The 20421-nt window shown below is 46.7% G+C and overlaps 1 protein-coding gene across 1 annotated transcript; it reads right to left on the bottom strand.

The window, feature by feature from the left end:
• Positions 1-1683: 1683 nt before the first annotated feature.
• Positions 1684-19029, bottom strand: LOC147119754 (targeting protein for Xklp2-like). The gene is made up of 7 exons (XM_085985246.1): positions 18787-19029; positions 16480-16603; positions 13825-13920; positions 11258-11397; positions 7911-8062; positions 3091-3268; positions 1684-2356 (listed from the first exon to the last, which is right to left on the bottom strand). The coding sequence occupies exons 1-7, from the start codon at positions 18935-18937 to the stop codon at positions 2304-2306; spliced, it is 894 nt and encodes a 297-aa protein (XP_085841372.1). The 5' UTR covers positions 18938-19029; the 3' UTR covers positions 1684-2303.
• Between the last annotated feature and the right edge of the window lie 1392 nt (positions 19030-20421).

The following is a 20421-nucleotide window of genomic DNA, read 5'->3' on the forward strand; positions in this document are numbered from 1 at the left end:
ACATTGCGGTGCGCAAATTGACAGCCGCATTTTCTGCAACGGCTCAAAAGCGCTTTAAGAGTGTCCCGCGGTAGCGGAAGGCGCTATATAAAAAATGAAAGTCAAATTAGGCGCCGAGATTGCGAATGGTCTGGTTCCGCCTCATTCAAACAGTCGTCAGGGAGAGTGATGGAGTGGGTTGGCAACCGCAGATTGGGGCTTTAGTCTGGTCAGTATTACAGGAAAAATGTTTGAGCATATGCTTGATGTCAGACAAGCAGCGTGACAGCTCAGTCAGGAGGGTTCGAGGGGTACCGCTGCGTATCGTCAGGGTAAATGCGAGACCGGCACATTTGACTGGGAATTGAATCTGGCGGTGCTGGGCCGGCAGGGGTCCACCTGCATAAAGGCCCACGCACACCAGGGGGCGCAGGCGGTTCGCAAGCGTCTCTGGGATCACGTGGGCCAGGCCAACCAATGACAAAGGGGGATTCCCATTGTGCTCATGGGATTCCATTTACGTAGTGAACCCTCCACAAGCAGAATAGAAATCCTCAAGAATACAATTACACAGCTGAAATAAAAGTAAATCACAGGTTCAAAAATTACCATGTAAACAAAAAAAACTTTAACCAGGAAAAAAGCCTAATTTTAAATGTAAGCAAATGTAAATAGTTACCAATTATTTAAAGCCTTATGCAGTTGCAAGAAGGCGCAAGGGTTTGGTGGGTATTGGCTGGGCAGTTGTTGGGCGAATCAAAGTTACAGCACGGAAGGAGGCCATTTCAGCCCATCGTGTCCGTGCCGGCCAACAAAAAGCTATCCAGCCTAATCCCACTTCCCAGCTCTTGGTCCGTAGCCCTGCAGGTTCCAGCATCCCAAGTGCACATCCAAGTACTTTTTAAATGTGTTTAGTGTTCCTGCCTCTACCGCCCTTTCAGGCAGCGAGTTCCAGACCCCCACGACCCTCTGGGTGAAGACATTTCCCCTCAAATCCCCTCTAAACCTTCCACCAATTACTTTAAATCTGTCTCCCCTGGTTTTTGACCCCTCTTCTATCCACTTTATCTAGGCCCCTCATTTTTATACACCTCAATAAATGCCCAACCCTGTGCCAGCGTAAGTGAATTTCTAGCGGATGGGCACCATTGCATGCGGAAAGCTGGAACTTGTGGGGCGCTTATTACTCCAAACGCACGCTGCCAGCCCTGTGAAATCCTGCAACATGTCGATGAGAACAAGGAGCGGGTGTGGCGGGGAGAGCTCAAGCACTCGAGGTAATAATGCTTTGGTTATTAAGGGTTAAAGGCAGGTGGCAGCAGCGGTTCAGACTGATGGTTGGATATGGAACACTGACCGTGCTGGGACTGGGGACCCGAGTCCTGAGTTAGCCCATTAAACTCGGTGAATCGGCTGGGCCTCCATTGCCAGCGGGGCGAGTCCGTGAACAGGAGGAGCGGCCTAATGAGGTGAGGTCAGGTCAGCAAAAAAAAAAAGAGGCAAGAAAAAACCCATCACATTATTCAAAAACTGGACATTCCCGAAATCTGTTGATGCACCACCGGATATTCGCAATACAACAAGATCTAACCCAGAGTTTAACCGGCTCCGGCCCAGTCTCATTTGCTATTCCTGCGACAGAGAATTTCACTTCACCCGGAATAAGCTCGGCTGTTCAAGACCCAAACACCGGAGACCAGAACCTTACGTGGAAGGTCTTTATTAAGTACAAACAAGCATTAAACATTAAAACCACATCCATACAATTACCGAGTTTGACAATCCCTGGCCACTTACTGCCCGGCTCCCCTGGGACCGCAGTCACGGTCATCAGCATCTTCGAAACCAGATACAAGGAGAGAGAAGGAGGTTTGGATTGGGGGGGGGGGGGGGGGGGGGAAGAAGACTCGTGCATCACTATTCAAACAAAGTTAAACATTTCTGATCCAATGTCAGCGACTGATGGAATCGGCCGGGTGAGCGCCAACGGAGGGCGGATCGGTCTGAAGGAATAAAATTTCACTGACCCGCTGAGACCGCGTGACCTTGGAGCAGTGAAATAAACCCGGGCACAAAATTTTACCTCTCGGGCGCTGGCCCGTTTTCAAAATTTCAGCTTAGGAAACAGTTCCGCGGCCTGGTTGGGTTTTGACGAGACACTAAACCGGACCGGAATCATTCAATGACCGCAAGTTGAGGATTATACCGGTGGCAGTAGTAAAACGAAGACATGGAAGAGTTTTCACAAAGGAGACCCTTGGATAAGACCGGACTGAGCAACGACAAACGGACACACTGATCAGGATATTCCGACTCTCGACTGCTCACTGATCCCGGATTTCACAGTCTCCCTTTAGCCACAACCCGCCTTGTTCATCTGTAAAGTGCAGAGGGAAAGAGAAACGCGGAATTCAGTCTCAAGACAGTGACTTCTGACTAGCTGGACTCACCCCGGCCCCGCTCTAATAGTTTGTGTCCCGGACACCCCGCGATAGACCGAGTCAGTCAGCAGGACCCGAGATCCTCCCGTTCATGTCTCAACCCGCTGGGATAGAGATGCGTATACCTAAGTTTGTTGACGAGAGCGAGTTGGATGGCGCAGTTAGTAGTATAGGTGGATATAAATCCAGGGTTTGATGGTTACCCGCGGCCCCCCCCCCGTTATTTCAGTTCAGTTTAAACAAGCTTCCCTTTACCCCGTTCTTTGTAGATTAATTGGTGGGTGCGGCACAATTAGAGCAGATTGACAATGAGGAAGAGTGCGGGCCCGTTCATCCCCCGACCTCCCTCTAATAGCCCGTCAGGGAACGAGACTCCAATCCCCAGGGTCCTTTTGGGAAACAAACGGATGATTCCTGGGTCTCAATGTCCAGAGCCGGGAGCCATTAGTTTGCAGAGTCTCAGCTCAGACGCTGTCAGTTTACCTCTGGGGTCAGATTCAAATCCAGCCCGGAGTTGGCGAGGCCTCTCCCGGCTCTAAAAATACTTGAGAAATGGCTTGAGGCCCAATTCTCCAACAGGCACAGCGCGGAGAAGGTCATGTGGGGGGGGGGGGGGGGGGGGCGAAGATAGAAGGCCTCCGAGAATGGTCGGAAGAGCCGACTGCAGTACCTGGTGTCTCCTGGCGCCTGGCCCGCTTGCCGCCTCTCGCTTGTGTGCGATGTTCAAACACGTCAATGTACTCTGCCATCGAGATATACTGCCCGAGAGCCGCATCGTCGCACTCCTTTTTCCTGGGGCAAGACAAGTTGAACGGTCTTGGCACGGTGCATCCTCTGGTTGAGCGTGTCTGGAATGACATTAGCGTTAGTGCAGAATCTCAATCTACTCTGCCAATCCCAGGATTGATATCAATGCATACAATGTCTTGCACCTCCAAGGCCAATACATCCTTCCCGAGGCGCGTTGCCCAGAACTGAACCAAGTTCTCCAGAGGTGGTCCAAACAGAGCTCTGTACAACCAACTACTTCCACTGATGGCCTTCACTCGAGGAAGCCCAACATCCCATAGCCTTGTAAAGTTATTTGTACTTGTCCACTAGTTTAATGATCTGCTCATGTGCCTCATGTGCCTCAATCTCTACTCCTCCAGTTCCTAGCTGACCATTTAAAAAATACTCGGATCCAAGTTACTCAGGGTCTAAACCGGATGACCTCACTTCCCTACATTAAACTCCATCTGGCCACAGTTTTGCTCGATCAGTGGCCTTTTGAAAATTGCTGTTCCCACCTATACTAACTGCGCCATCTAACTCGCTCTCGTCAACAAACTTAGGTATACGCATCTCTATTCCTTCATCCAACTCATTGAAAGTGAAAAGCTAACGCCCTAGTACGGATTCCCTAGGGGAACCACCAGTCACAACCTGCCAATTGGAGTACATGTCCAGTAGCCCGACTGTCTCCTGCCTGCTAACCAATGTCGAATGACTGCCTCCTTTTCAATGTGCTTTCATTTATGCCAGTCTATTTCGTGAAACCATATTTGACTATTTCTGAAGTCCATATAACATAAGAAATAGGAGCAGGAGCAGGCCAATCGGCCCCTCGAGCCTGCTCCGCCATTCAATAAGATCATGGCTGATCTGATCCTAACCGCCAATCCACTATCACAGAACCATCTCCTGAATCTAACAATTAGACACACAAAATAGGAGCAGGATCAGGCTACACGGCCTCTGGGCCCGCTCCCCACAGTGCCATGACCGATCCAAACCTAGACTCATGTCCAAATTCCTGCCCGCTCCCTGTAACCCTTAATTCCCAGGAAACTGTATTTCTATTTAAAAATGTAATGTAGATTCTACAGATTTTTGGGGCAGTATATTTCATGGACCTACCACCCTCTGAGTGAAGTAGTTCCTCCTCATCTCAGTTTTGAAAGAGCAGCCCCTTATTCGAAGACTATGCCCCCTAGTTCTAGTTTCACCCATCATCGGGAACATCCTCCCCGCATCCACCCGATCCAACCCCTTCACAATCTTATATGTTTCAATAAGATCGCCTCTCATTCATCTGAACTCCAATGAGTCGAGTCCCAATCTACTCAACTTCTCATATGTCCATCCCCTCATCCCCGGGATTAACCGAGTGAACCTTCTTTGTACTGACTCGAGCGCAAGTATGTCCCTTAAGTATGGACACCAAAACTGTATGCAGTATTCCAGGTGCAGTCTCACCAATACCTTGTACAACTGAAGCAATATCTCCCTATTGTTATATTCCATCCCCCTAGCAATGAAAGCCAACATTCCATTGGCCTTCTTATTCACTTGCTGCACCTGCATACTAACCTTTTGAGTTTCGTGCACCAGGACCCCCAGATCCCTTTGTACTTCAGTACTTTCCAGTTTCTTGCCATTAAGATAATAACTTGCTCTACGATTTTTCCTGCCAAAGTGCATAACCTCACACTTTCCAGTATTGTATTCCATCTGCCAAATCTCTGCCCCCTTACTTAGCCTGTCTATGTCCCCTTGCAGATTTTTTTTTTATGTCCTCCTCACTCCCTACTTTTCCCCCCCATCTTAGTATCATCTGCAAACTTTGATATGTTACACTGTCCCCTCCCCTCCAAATCGTTAGATTGTAAAGAGTTGGGGACCCAGCACTGACCCTTGTAGAACACTAGTTACTGATTGCCAGTTGGAGAATGCCAGTCTGAGAATGAACCATTTATCCCAACTCTGCCTTCTGTTTGATAGCCAATCCTCTATCCATGCCAGAATATTACCCCCAATCCTGTGATTTTTTATCTTAAGCAATAAAAGTGGCACCTTGTCAAATGCCTTTTGGAAATCTAAATACACTACGTCCACTGGTTCCCCTTTATCCACCCTATATGTTACTTCCTCAAAGAACTCCAGCAATATCCATAGAATTACATAGGATCCCTAGCACAGGAACAGGCTGCTCAGTTCTACTGCTGTAAGCTACACAAGAGCTTCCTTCCAACCCTAGTTCACCAACTCCATGGTTAGAACCTTGTATTCCTTTCTCCCTTGTTAACGTAGCTGCTCCTTAACTGCATCTATACTATTTGCCTCAACTACCCTCGTGGTATCCAGTTCCACATTCTATCAACTAAGTAGTTCTTGAAACCTTATTCGGTTTAATTAGGGACCATCATATGATCTAGTTTTGGGTTCTGCACAAGCAGACACATCTGTCTAGTTGTTTCCCCCAAAGCCCCGCATAACTAGAGACTTCCATCAGGTCACCTCAGAGCCCGTTAGCCTTTCCTGATGGTCTTGCACAGATGAGCCTTCTCCAGTGCCTCATTTTTCAATATAGAGATCACGTGTACAGTACAGGAAGTCCTATACAAATTAACCAGAACTTCTCTTCAATTCTTTGCTTCTAGTAAAACCCAGTGTTTGGTTTGTATGCGCTCTTAAACCGACCTTGCTGTTGCTACTTTTGATTTGAGAATCTGTTCCTCGAGAAATTTCCTCCTCTACTCCATTTCAATGTTTACCAAGGATTGTGGACTCATTTCCCTTACCAAGATGCACCAACTCCTTTAAGTTAATTTCCATTTAAATAAATTTACAACGTGACCAAGAAAAATAGGCAAATCAATTACCCTTTACAACGCGATGCTGGCTCCGTTGTCCAAGTGCTCAGTCAATCTACTACTAATGTAATGGAGATTTGTCAATCTTCAGCCCCCGTTACCATTCTTAGATTTAAAGCCAATTAATTCTACACCGTTTCCTCTTATTATTTCGCAAGTCTGCCATTTCCTTGTACTCAATTACAGCATGGACTTTGTCTGCTCAGTATGGCACCAAACTTTCAATTATTTACGTTTATTAGGAAAAAGCGGGTGGTCGAGTGACGTGCGCCCCCTTGAAAATCGATAAGTGAAAATACGGAAATGGTGGCCATGTTGAATAATGCCAGACATCAACGAAATGTGGACTCAACGAAAGCAAACAGTAACGGGGAAATGAATGGCACTAAGTGACAAATTCGAGGACCCGATAGCTCCCATCCCAGGGATTTAAAGGGAGCAGATAAGAACATGCCAGATGCGCCAACTATAATGTTCCAAAATCCTCGATTCAACCACCATTCCTTTAGTGGGAAAACGGCAGGTTACTCACTATTCAAGGAGTGTGAAACCAGGAATTAGAGCAGTTAGCCTAACACCTGTTGTGAAATTACTAGAGTCCAAGGATGCAGAGACTAAACATTTGAAAAGTGGCAGCTGATCAGAAAGCCTACATGGATCTGTGAAAGACAGGTCATGGCTGACGGAGGTGGAGTCGGAGGAGGGTCTATGGAATTCCAAAAGGCATTCGATAAATTCCTCAACTGTTAGCTAAAAGTTCAAGCTCATGGAATTAAAGGGAAATCATTGACTTGTTAGGAAATTGGCTGAGCGGCAGGAGACAGCAGGGATAATTGGCAGGTAACTAGTGGTGTCCCACAGGAATGTGTTGTGGCCTCAACTATTCACTATTACTAAATGGAATAGAAAGGCACATATCCAAGTTTGACGATGACGGAGATAGGTAGCACTGAGCAGTGTAGAATGGGCAAAACTGTGGCAAATGGATTTCAAAGCAAGTGGGAGGTCATCCACTTTTTAACGCAGGATAGATCAGAGTACTTTCCAAATGGTGAAAAGCTAGTAACAGTAGAGGTCTAAAAAAGGCCTCCCGCCATGTACATAGATCTAAAATTTCATGGACAGCTGCAGAAAATAATCAAAAATAGCTGATGGAATGCTGGTCTTATATCTCTAGGATTAACCAAGGGGAAAGAGGTAGCAGTTATGTTACAGTTAGACAAAGGCCTGGTTAGACCACACTTGCAGAATTGAGCGCAGTTCTGGGCACCAGGAAGGATATTATTGGCTTGGCCTTGGAGGGTGTGCAGTGTAGGTTTACCAGAATACCTGACTGCCAAGGGTTAACTTACGAGGAGAAATTATACGAACAGGAGTGGTATTAGCTAGCATTTAAGGTTAAGTGGATTTAGAGAAGTTAAAGATATGAAAGCGAACTGAAGGTAGAGATAAACTATTACTGCTGGTTGGAGAGTTTAGGACTAGGGGGACATAGCCTATTGGAACCACACCTTTCAGGGGTGAAGTTAGTAAACGCTTCCACATAAAATAGTGTTAGAAGTTTCGAACTTCTGTAAACGGCAATTAATGCTGGGATCAATTATTAATTTTAAATCTAAGATGGATAGATCGTTAACCAAAGGTAGTAAGGGATATGGGGCAAAAGCGAGTATATGCAGTTAGGTCAGAGATCAGCCATGATCTCATAGCAGAACAGGTTCGAGGGGCTAAATAGCCTGCTCCTGTTTATGTAGGCATCAGGGCTTTTAATGAGAAACGGCTCAAGGTATCTTGGGATTCCTCTCAGCGTTAAATGGATGGTGAAATGTTACCGTGGTTCTCGGTGTTCACTCACCGAGGGCGGGTACTTGCGGAGATCCTTGATGAAGTGCGACAGTTTGTACTCTTGGTCTGATCCGGACTCCCGGTGACCTTCGGCTGGCCTGTTTGTGTGGAGCTGTATATTCATCGGCCTGGTGAGCGGGATGGAATTCCTCATGTTCTGACCTGAGAGGAGATCACAAGATTGAAGGCGGCACCGGATAGCTCAGTCCACTTAAAGACCCAACACGCATTTGCCATTTCCACACTACCGATAGGTACTTAACAGACACTGCTCCATCCAAATTCCCTCCGGTTTTTCCCCCACACAACCACCTCTTTACCCGGTCCCAGCTTTAGCTACAAATTTGCCATTTTTACATTGAATTGATGAATCCAATTTCTTCCTGTAGATCAACTCAAGATGGGAAAGGCATCAGGCCTTCCCCAGTCTGCCCACAAGACCCGATGCTCACCTTTGACCCTCAACCTGACTAGCAAGTGCCCACTATCCTTCACACAAGCTCGCATTCTCGAGATTCTGCTAAAAAACTAAACACAGATATCATGGATGAATAAAGCCACAAGGGAAAAATGAGGGTAAGGAAAGGCATACATTACGTGGACAGCAAGGGGAGAGCATAAGGGAGAATACGACGAGATTAGGAGATAAGTCAACAATTAGGAAGGCAAAGAGGAACTATGAAATTAAATCAAGGAACATGTAGAAAAATATTTTAGACAAGCTAAAAAAAAGGCAGGTCGGAATGGGAATAGGGCCACTAAGATGGACAGGATAATACCACAGGCAGCGATAGAGAGATGGCAGAAATTAAATAATTACTGACTTCTGTATTTACCAGGGAGATAGAACAGGTGGACATGACGCTGGAAGGCAAAATTAGAAATGTGCATTGAGATATTAAATAAACTGGTCAAACTAAGAAAAAACCTGGTCCAGATGGGTTACATCTGCACATTTTAAAATAATCTAGGGAAGAGATAGGCTCATACCATTTTTCCATTAAAAAATGGTGGTGCCAGAGGACTGGTGGTTAGCTGAAATACGTATATAGGAGATAGAACATGTTCAGGGAACTATAGACCAGTCAGCTTAATGGTGGTAGGAAATATAAATGGAATACCTACGAGAGAAAAAAAAAAAAAAAAAAAAAAAAAAAAAAAAAAAAATCTAGAAATGCCAAAAAAGGAATCGTCAACATGGATTTCAAAAGGGAAAGTCTTGTTTGTTCAACCTCTGAATTTTTTTGAAGAGGTAACGGAGAGCAGACAAGGGTGATGCAGTAGATGTAATTTATCTAGATTTGCAAAAGGCATTCAAATAAGGTACTACATAAGAGACTGATGAACAAAGTCAGAGAATGCAGAGTCAGGGGACAAGCAGCAAAATGGATAACTAGCTGGCTTCAGGAAAGGATGGACAGGCTGGGTCTCCATTCTCTTGAAAAGAGAAGGCTGAGTAGTGACCCAAGAGGTCTTTAAAATTATGAAAGGTTTTGCTAGTGTAGATAGAGTGTTTCCACTTGTGGGGAAGATCATAACTCGAGGCCATCAATATAAGATAGTCACCAAGAAATCAAATAGGGAATTCAGGAGAAACTTCTTTACTCAGTGAGAATGTGGAACTCGCTACCACGGAGTGGTTGAAGCAAATAGTATGGATGTACTTAAGGGAGAAGAGAAATAGAGGGCCAGATAGAGGATGATGAAAGACAGGGGGAGGCTCGAGTGGAGCATAAATGCCAGCATGGACAGGTTGGGCCAAATAGCCTGTTTGCACCACAGCCTATAATGTAATCTCTGAACCCTTTAGTCAACCATAGTTTGTCATGTGGAATCTTCGATGCATATTGGAAATCTGGGTGTATCCTCATGGGTCTCGCTGCTTCCCACTTGGGATATCACCTCCAGAATTTAAAAGTTGCAGGGTTTTCACTTTCTGAATCCTTATTAACTGAAAGCCCACAGCAGGGAGGTTGCTGTAGTGCAAGTGGAGGCGAACAGCAAGAAACATTCTATAAAACTGGATACATCAGCAGAGCAGGGAACCATTTCAGAATTAACAGGAGGGCGTTTGGAGTGACGCAGCTCAGAAGGGCACAAGGTCAATATTCAAGTTCTCCTAGAACTTGAGAAATGGTCCACCTATTGCGGTGCTGATTAAGGCCCAGGACAGTCTCACGCCTTGGGGCAGAGTTGTGGGACTCTGGCAGAGCATCAGTGACAGCAATTCACTGGCCATCATCCATCTCAAGAGGGACACCACTTGAAAATGTCAGCAGCTCTACATTGGAATATGGCAATGATCACTCAGTGATGTGCCCGCTCCTTCATAGAACCATCTCAACCACTTGGGCAAGATCCTGGAGGCCATTGATAGTGGGAGCCCCCACCCAATGTTTTCTCGTGGACGATCATTTATCCTAATAGATTTACTGTGATCCAGTGGCCCAAGTGTACTGCATGCCACTAGCCAGAAGAGAAGATGGACCTGGATTGATTATATTCTGAATTCCTGACAAGGATCCGAAAGAAATGTGGAGCTGGACACAACCCAACAGGGATGCAGCTGAAGTGAACTTGAAAGGATGAGCTGGAGTTAAAAGCCCAAGATAGAATGGAGCAGTGTTGTTTGGCTACTGCCTTATGTATCGGCACAGGAAGAATGATCCAGGGCCCCAGAAGGAATTGAGGCCACTCTGAAGTCACTGCCAGTAAAAGCATTCAGCACTAGCCATCCCCAGGATGCTCAGTAGAGATGTGGTGCCAGGCCATCCTGCTGGGAAGAGACTTCCCCAAGTGGAAGAGACAATACAGATACAGACGACTGGTGACTCCAAGCTCAGCAGATTAAAGAAGCCGATCTTCAAACGGACCCAATTAGCCTCTGCCGCTGTGTTAAATACTGACCATCAGCCTCTGATCAACTAACTGATTGATGGAATTGGCTAATGGTCCGGGATTCTTTCCCTTGTAGAACAGACTCAGATGAAACTGCTGACAGTGACAATCATGAAAAATGAGCTTTTAGAATGGACAATGTTGGGAATCAAATTGAACTCAATTCTGTAGATGATCATCGCAGGTAGCTCAACTCTAGATCATCGCAGGTAGAGTTCCAGTTGTAGAAACAGAATCTGAATTACTTAGAAGGCAATACAACCTACGCACCCCATACACAGCCGTCTCCCCATAGTTCAGTGGGTTACAAATAGCCTGTGGACTATCTCAAGTCATCCTCACGAAATAGCATTAATGAACCTTGCATTTCATCTCTCCAACACTGGCTATAGACACCTCCCTACAAAAGGTACACGTGGAATCTCTGCCAGATCAGCCACGCGCAGTCAACTAGCTTACTTGTGCCAGCAATCGCGAGATGCATCATTGCTTCATTGAGCCGCCTGTGCTCTGCCGTCTCCCTTTGTAATCGAGCGATTGTTGACATTTCCCGCTCCTCCGAGCTCATTGGCCTCCAGTATACATGGCTCCTGGACCGCCTAGGGGGTAAAGGGAAGCACAGATGTGGTTAGTTCACCCAGAAAAGCGGAGTTGGCAGTTAGTTCACGCAGTCTGGCCAACACTACAAATTAGACAGTCTATTCTTCATGAACTTGATTCGCACCAACAATTCAAGCTCTCCAAAAAGAAAGCAAGTTTATTTTAAGACCTGTTTTATAGCTCATCACGTCCCAAAACGCTTTAGAACTTGGAAGTGTAGTCACTGTTGTAATGTAGGAAACGTGCCAGCCAATCTGAACACAAGCTCCCACAAAGACTAGAAAACGTTTAATCTGATACTTTGTTTAACTTGTCCCATTACCACCTCCTTTTGCCTTGAATATGTCGGAACCTCTCCTGCCTTGTATCCCATCACAGACCTTCCCCTTTGTTCTTTCATCCCCTCCCCACTTTCCCAGCCCCTGCATTTGCTTAAAAATCTGTTCCATTCCTGCTTTTTCCAGTTCTGACGAAAGGTCATCGACATGAAACGTTAAATCTGTTTCTCAGATGCTGCCTGACCTGCTGAGTATCTCCAGCATTTTCTGTTTATATTTTAGATTTCCAGCATCTGCAGTATTTTCTTGTATTGTTGCAGATAATCTGTTTCACTGACGTTGATTGATGGAATATTATTGGCCAGCACACCACGGATGACTCCCCTGTTGTTTCTCGAATTAGTGCCATGGGAGATTTTACGTCCATCTGAGAACAGACGGGCCTGGGTTGAATGCCTCATCTGAAAGGCGAGCACCAGCAACAGTGCAGCACTCCACTGCAGTACTGAGTGTGTCAGCCTAGATTATTGTACAGGTTTTTGCAGTGAGACTTGAAATCACAACCTTCTCACTCAGGCGAAGGTGCTCCCAACTGAGCCGCAGCTGTCTCCTCCCTGCCTCACTCCCACAAAGCGGCGAATTCCTAAGAAAAGCCAGGTCCAATTTGCACCCCAAACGCAGTAATTTACAAGGTGAGCAGGAATTAGGCCAGGTGCCAGGACCTGAACAGCTGGTGATGATCCTCTAGCTAGGTCTCGGGCTGTTTACGTTCAGGTTTTCGGAGGGAAAATGTCCTCTAGCATCGAGTGAAGGCTCAAACCTTCGGGGTGAGCGAGACCAGCTCGGAGTCCTGTAGACTTCCTTACCACAAGTCACCCATTAGCGGGGCTGCGATAGCTAATCTGGCTCTGAACTTCAAAAATCACCAGATCTGCAATGGTCACTTCTATTCCCAGTCCTACTTCCCCTCGGCCCCAGTCACTGGAGGGTCGCTAGTTCCTGGTTAGATAATTGAACTGCGCGGGTTTGAGCCTCACGCACGGACAACAGACAGGGAGCCAACACCTCAGAATCCGATTTACAAGACCAGAGGTGACACTACACTGGAGCCATTCCCCATCCCCACCTCTTATTCTAAATGGATAGTGGGGACACCTGATGGTCCAACACTGAAGCGGTAGAAATCAGGTCCAGACTAAGGAATTAAGATGAGATCGGTTTTAATTATTAAGTGGTGCGTTTAACCCAGGGAATCACTGCAAGAAGCGGCGTGAATTTAGAATTTACACAGGTCTCAAAAGGCAATATCCGGACACTGACTTTTGGGCGGCATGACTTCACTTAACTAATCCTGATGAATCCGAGGCAAATCCGAAACTCTCGAGGTTTGATTTGACAGGGGAGCAGTTAGCACGGGTGACAGCAGATAGAGGCTCAATGCGGTGAATCGGGATTGGTGGAAATCACAATCGGAAGTTTACGGTACAGAAGGATGCCATTCGTCCCATCATGTAATGTCGAAATAGCCATCTAGTCTAATCCCACTTTCCATCTTTTGGTTCGTATTTTACAGGTTACTACTCTGTGCATATCCAAGTACTATGTAATGCGATGAGGGTCTCTGCCTCTACCACCCTCTCAGGCAGCGAGTTACAGACCCCCCCCACCCCACGGGTGAACATTTCTAAACTCCTCTGAAGACGACTTTCAATCTGTTCGTTATTGACCTCTAACTGAAATAGGTCCGTCCTATCCACTATCTGGACCCCAGTATGAAAGCCACCCCATCCAATGAAAACCACCCCAGCCCATCCAATCATTCCTCATTGCTAAAGCTCTCCAGTCCCGTCAACATCCTGGTAAATCTCCCTTGTACTTTTAGTGCAATCACATTTCCTTTAATGGTGACCCCAAAGCTGTATGCAGGGCTCTAGCTGTAGCCCAACTATTGGCAAGGGAAACAAGGCAATCTTTCCCTGGCCCCCATCAGACCCGTGACCGTGAGAAAGAACAGTTGCAACAGGAGCCACGCATTTATCCCACTGATTGATTCTCGGTTAAAATGCACCGCCCTAAAAAGTCAAGTCATGGGGGAAGCTGGACACTGAAGTAACAAGCCCAGTTCGGACCGACGTGTTTGCAACTTACTTGAGAACTGTGGGAGTTCGAGGTAGAGTCAGCTGGGGTCTGCGGGGGATCACCACGTGACCTCGAGCACCTCCCGATTGTTGGGCTGCAGCAAGCCTGCCGGGAGAGAGGGCGATTCATTTAACATCCTATTATCTTTAAGAGGGAGGCCATCTTCAGGCTGAAATAAGGAAGCGTTATATGGAACCAAGTGAAACCTGTTGGTTATTAATACCATATTCAGTTAGTCCTGACTGGGAGTTAACTACCTGGTGAATCGGCCGCTATTCTGGAAAGGAACTCGAGCTTAATTTATCGGACAAATTACTGGTGAAGCCGAGATATGAGCAACTGGCGGTGGGAGAAATTACCACCAAGACCAGCCAGTTCTCAAAGGTGACCAAATTGGGCAGGTGGGAGAAGCCAGCCGATTTCTGGCCACAGTTTAAAGAGGCTCAATGAACCGCAACCCCGGCTCGCGGGATGTAACCAGGCTGAATTAACAAGGCGAGTCTTCAGACAGCATTCGAGCTGACTGTTCCACGTGCAGCCAGTGATCTGTGAAGTGAGGAGCCGGCAGAGCAAGGCCGACAGTCACGATATCCAGAGAGTAGAGTTCGAGAGTCTGTTCTTTCGGCGTGCAATCCATATCCGTGCACTTTTATCCCCTGCAAGTATTTATCCAATTCCCTTTAAGGCTACTGTTCAATCGGCATCCACCATCCCAGCAGGCAGTGCATTCCATATACTAACCAATCGTAAAAAAGTTTCTCATGTCGCCTCTGGTTCTTTTGCCAATCACCTTAAATCTGTGCCCTCGGGAGCTACCCTTCAGGCATTGGAAGAAGTTTTCGAAACCCTTTATGATTTTAAACACTTAAACAGCCGATTAGCCGCCTCTGCTCCAAGGAGGACCGCCCCAGCTTCACTATCCACGTAACTGCAATTACTCATCCCTGGAACCATTCTGGTAAATCTCGTCTGTACCCTCAAGGACTTTCACATCCTTCCTAAAGTGTGGTGACTAGAACTGGACGCAATACTCCCATTGTGGCCTAACCAGCGCTTTATAAAGCTGGAGCATAACTTCTCTACTGAATACCTCTATTTATTAAGCCCAAGATGCCATATGTTTTGTTAACCACTATGTCCTGCCACCTACAGGGACCTATGCACATTAACTCCCAGGTCCCTCTGTCCCTGCACACTTTAAAGCTGTGCCATTAAGTGTATATTGCCTCTCCGTTCCTTCTGCCAAAATGCATCACCTCACTTCAATTCCACCTGCCACTTGTCAGCCTATTCTGTTAACCTTTATCTCCTGTTGCAGTCGATTGGTTTCACCCTCATGGTTTGTCATGTCTGACATCAAGTCTTGCAACTCCAATTTACCCGGGCCAGATCCAATCAATTCACTGAAAATAGCCCTCCATAACTAGACTAAATCTTACCATACTATGATAAATATTCGAGATGCTCTCCAAATGTTACATTCACCAATTGATAGTTAGTTCCCAGGACTACATCCAGCAATGCCTCCTTTCCTCTTGTTAATAAACCTACTGATCAATAAATTTCTCCTGAGCACACCCGAATTCCCTCCTTGAAAAATCACAGCCCCATTCCATAGAGGGAGTTAATGTCTCCCATTATCACTACTATCGTTCATGCATCTCTAGTTTTTGAAAAATCTGCCCATGTATCGCCTTCACTATTTAATGGCCTATAAAATACACCAAGTAGCCCAATATCTCCACACTGTTTCTCAACTACAAATCAAAGATTCTGCCTTTGATCCTCAAGGACATTTAGAATAATATTTTCCTCAATCAAAACTGCTACCCCTCGTGCTTGGTCCCCTCCCCATCTCCTGAAGACTTGGGAACCACCATATGAAGCATCCAATCCTCACATTTGAGCCAGTTCTCGTTAGTGCCACATCATATTGGTGGTTTTTTGCACCTGCAGCTCACCAACCTGTGCACACTCATGCACTCCAAACCTAACTTGGACTTTATTTTCTATGATCCCACCCAATTCTGTATTTCTAACTAGAACTCAGTAGTGTACATCTTATTTCCACTCTAAATACTACATATTGGTGCCCAACCATACTGCCGAATTAGTTTAAACCTTCCCAACATTGATTAACTTGTGAAGTATTGGTTCCAGCTTTGTTCTGGTACAAGCCAGCCTTCAACAGGCCCCTCCCGCTACAGAACTGCTCCCAATGTGTCAGGGATCTGAAGCCCTCCCTCCTGCACCATGTCTCTAGCCATTCATTCACCTCCCATTTCTGCTCACTAGGACGTGGCACTGGGAATAATCCAGAGATTACTACCTTGGAGGGTCTGCTTTTTAAATTAATGCTATGTTACATTTCTGGCACCAGCAATCTCCCCTAAAATCCATGTTGAAACTAGTTCGAACCCCAACTCCACGAAGCGAATCACCAATCCTTCGGTGGTCGGCGGGGGGGGGGGGGGGGGGGGGGTGCAGCACAGACAAGCTGGATAGTATCAGACAGGGTCTAGAGATCCTGGATAATTCCTGGAAAACAGAACTAATTCCTCACATTGAGCCTGGTCTTCACGGCCAACGTGGAGACTGAATGGTGACACGGCCAATCTAAAGGACTCCGACACTGGAGGTTGAGGGAGACTCGGCATTACTTACCCCAGAGGCTGGGCCGGACCCTCAGCAGCGGACAGTCGGCCGTCGGTGGACCGTCTCCTGGCCGCCAGCGAATTTACCGTGTTCGGGGGAGTGGTGGGGATTCCAGCGCTCGACGCTCCGCCTTCTGCAGAGACAGGAGGAGAGAGGCAGGAGTTTAGGGCGGGGGGGGGTCACAGCTCTTAAACCGAGATACTGAGGCCAAGCCGGTATTCTGAGCCAGTCTACAGCCACTTCTACACAAACTCCAGGATTCGAGTCTGGATTGAGCCCTCGACACCACAAGAAACACCCCCGAGTAAGAATCCGCAGCCCTTCCGGGTACAGAGGGCGAGCGGTTAAGGAACGGGGTAAATCCTCGGCCCCCAAACCTTAAATAACTCGCTCGGGTGCGCTTGATTTTAGGAGCATATATACAAGCACCAAACAGACCCATTCCTAACTATTAGATTTAAACGGCGGGCGCTCCCGGGGCATCGCAGGTTGTCGGTCACAAAAGCAGAAGTTGCGCTTTAAGAGGATTCTAGGATTATAGACACATCTTGCATCACAGGCCTTGAAAGGGATCCCAGCCCAGCGTTAGAGAGACAATAACCCGAGTCAGAACAGTTCATTCTCTCCCAAGCCACTTCAGCAAAGGATGACGACGTGTCATTCTAACCCAGCCGGTTATAATCCTCCGGGAACTTCCAGCCCAGAGACTGTGCGGCAGGCAGTGGGTTCGGTCCCAGAGAGAAGTTGAACACTGCGGGACTCGGTCTGTTCACGGCAGTAATTTGAACCCAGCCTGGTCTGGGGTTGAGAGCCCAGACTCTCGAGCGCCTGGTTTGGAAAGATCACGAGTGACCCACCTGGATGGCCGGGTCAGACGGGCAGGTCACCGAGAGGCGGGGCAAAGTTTGAAAAGTAAACTTCACATCGAAAGTGTCTCTAACCCGGCAGTACCAGGTTCGGTGTAAAAAAAGTGAAACATTACTCGGAGAGATGACAGTACACAGGGCGGTAGAATTTGGGAACTCATCCGCAAACAATTGATAGCTCAAATGTTAAATTTAAACTTAGTCCAAGATGTGTTAACCAAAGCTATTTAGGGGATAAGGGGAAAAGGCGGGTATGAGTTAGGTCACAGGTCAGCAATTATCTAATTGAACGGCAGAATATTGCTCGAGGGGCTAAATTGCCTCTTCCTGTTGTCCGATAGCATCGGTTCTGGTCAAAGTTCAGATTTTCTTGGGAAATAAAGACTTGCATCAGTCTAGCGCCTCTTCGACCGCCAAACGTCTCAAAGCGCTTCACAGCCAAAGAAGTACTTTTGAAGTGGAGTCACTGTCGGTGTGGGAAACGCAGCAGCCAATTTGCACACAGCAAGCTCCCGCAATGATAGTGCCCAAATAATCTGCTTTAGTGATACTGATTGAGGATAAATATTGGCCAGGACAATAGGGAGAACTCCCTGCTCTTCAACCACTGTTAGAATCTTAAATCTCCGAGAGCAGACAGGGCCTCGGTTCAACAGCTCACCCTCCAGCCAATGCAGCACTCAGTCCTGCGCTGGAGTCTCAGCCTAGATTTTTTTTTAATGCTCAAGTGTCTGTAACGGGAATTAACCCATAACCTTCAGGTGTGGGCGGTACCAGCAGAACCACAGCTCGACACAAGTTGATCAGTAAAGTGGGCATTAAACTCCGCTCATCATGACCGAGTGTTGCGGATTGACCGGGTTTAATTTGTTTCCCAATTCCTTTGACCCAGTTTGATTAAATATTAAATGGCGCAACACCTGAAGATATATTCCTCAAACAGAAGTTTCAAAGTATTTTCCAAAATTTAACAAACCGTTAAGGCCCAGCAAGTGAATTAGAGCCTGAAGACTACCTGGGCCTGCAGCCCAGTGTCACCGTCACAGCTCCCGAGAGCAAGGGCCCTGCCAACACCCAACTGGCAAGGTATAAACTCTACTTACATCTAGTTCATCTCTACAAACCCAGAGTAAGATTAGAGAGTGGAAAGATGTGGGGCAATCCATTAGATCTGGGCTGAGATCAATCTCCACGCTCACATCACAACTTAAGCGACTACACTTAATGTCTTATTGGGCACAAGGTGCTTTGGGACGTAGAGGTCATGAAAAGGCGCTACATGAATGTAAGTTTCTCAAGATTAACACCATTAGAAAAGAGATCGTTCTAATAGTCAGGAGACATTAAACATCCAGGACACCGAGTGAACCTTCTCCAGACTCGGCCGCTAAACCAGGGATCTCCGAAACATCTGGATTTCAGAGACCGATTGAGTAGAAAGGCAACTTACCGGAATCGCAGAGTTCTTCCCGTTCAATCAGAGGGCTCACCACAGCCTTTGGAACTCCACATCTCCAAGGTTTAAAAGGTAAATTGATTTTGGCACCGCTCTCCATATCGGCTAGTTTTACACCAAATGACAGATTTAATCTGATCTGCATCAGAAGGAGACAATCAGCTCAGTTAGGAATGAGCATTAACATATCTTGAAGACACGGTAATGTGGCAGCAAATAGAGGAAAGTGTGAAGGAGGTTCAGAAATGATGGCGGAGCAGGCTCGAGGGGCCAAGTGGCCTATTTATGTTCTTCTGATTGCAGCGCTGCACTCCCGGCCAAGTAGCTTACAAGAGAGGCTTAGCCTAAATCAGAAGGAATCAAGCAGCGGAGACCGCCCCAAGACCTGGAAAACCAAACACGCCGGTTAACCAGCGGCTTATAAATAAGAGATTACAGCAACTATCTCAAACATCATCAGCACAGAAACTGCTACAGATTCAACCCAAAACTTTTTGGTTCCCAACTAAAGACAGAAGGAAAACAAACAATCGCCCGCTCATTAAAACTTGCTCTTCCGTAACCCCCGAAACTATTTCCAGAGAATATCAGACCAAACCTCACCGATCGTCACTCAATCTCTCTGTTTACTTCGCGTCAGCCCGCAGCTCTGCTTTATACAGGACTCTAATCGTGCGTTGACCAATCAAACCCTTGTGACAAGTGACGTCAGCATTTTTCTCGTCCAATGGGTGTCCGTGCTGATTGAGAGACAGCATCTTGTCAGGTCGGATGGGATTGAGTGGAAAAGGCAGCACGCGGTGTCCGCCGGCGAGCTCGAGCTCTTTCGTGACCGGTGGGCGCCGCGGGGACTGGAGTGCGTAATCGATCTAAGAGGCCAAATTTTAATTTGATTAATCGGGTTATGTAAAGGGTTTATTTGTTTAAGGGTTTATTTTTTTTTTTTTTTTTTTTTTTTTTTTTTGGGTTCCAACAAAAGAGGTGAGTGGAAAAGGCAGCACGCGGTGTCCGCCGGCGAGCTCGAGCTCTTTCGTGACCGGTGGGCGCCGCGGGGACTGGAGTGCGTAATCGATCTAAGAGGCCAAATTTTAATTTGATTAATCGGGTTATGTAAAGGGTTTATTTGTTTAAGGGTTTATTTTTTTTGGGTTCCAACAAAAGAGGTGAGTGGAAAAGGCAGCACGCGGTGTCCGCCGGCGAGCTCGAGCTCTTTCATGACCGGTGGGCGCCGCGGGGACTGGAGTGCGTAATCGATTTAAGAGGCCAAATTTTAATTTGATTAATCGGGTTATTTAAAGGGTTTATTTGTTTAAGGGTTTATTTCTGGGTTTATAAAAGAGGTGAGTGGAAAAGGCGCTGCGAATCGAAACCGATCCTCAGTCATTGGGTCTTTTTGATGGACCAATAAGGGTGAGACTGGGTTCCTCTTTTTGTGCAACCAAAACAAGTTAACAAATAAACTGTAACTAAAATCCAATAACCCTTTAAATAAACCTTCACCAATCAAATTAAAATTTGGTTGTCTAAACTAATTATACACTCCAGTCCCCGCGGCGCCCACCGGTCACGAAAAAACTCGAGCGCGCCGGCGGACACCGCGTGCTCCATCTCTAGGGCCACCCGGGCGCG

This window comes from Somniosus microcephalus, chromosome 4, assembly GCF_052327205.1.
Source record: "Somniosus microcephalus isolate GS21.2 chromosome 4, FLI_Smic_1.0, whole genome shotgun sequence".
NCBI lineage: Eukaryota > Metazoa > Chordata > Chondrichthyes > Squaliformes > Somniosidae > Somniosus > Somniosus microcephalus.

Bases quoted from the DNA above. Each gene is read 5' to 3' on its own strand.
- LOC147119754 (XM_085985246.1), bottom strand. From the start codon at position 18,937: ATGCAGATCAGATTAAATCTGTCATTTGGTGTAAAACTAGCCGATATG. The intron at 13,921-16,479 runs GTAAGTAATGCC...CTCTCCCGGCAG, and splicing joins GGTCCGGCCCAGCCTCTGGG to GCTTGCTGCAGCCCAACAAT. The intron at 2,357-3,090 runs GTACTGCAGTCG...TGCACTTTACAG, and splicing joins CAGGCGCCAGGAGACACCAG to ATGAACAAGGCGGGTTGTGG.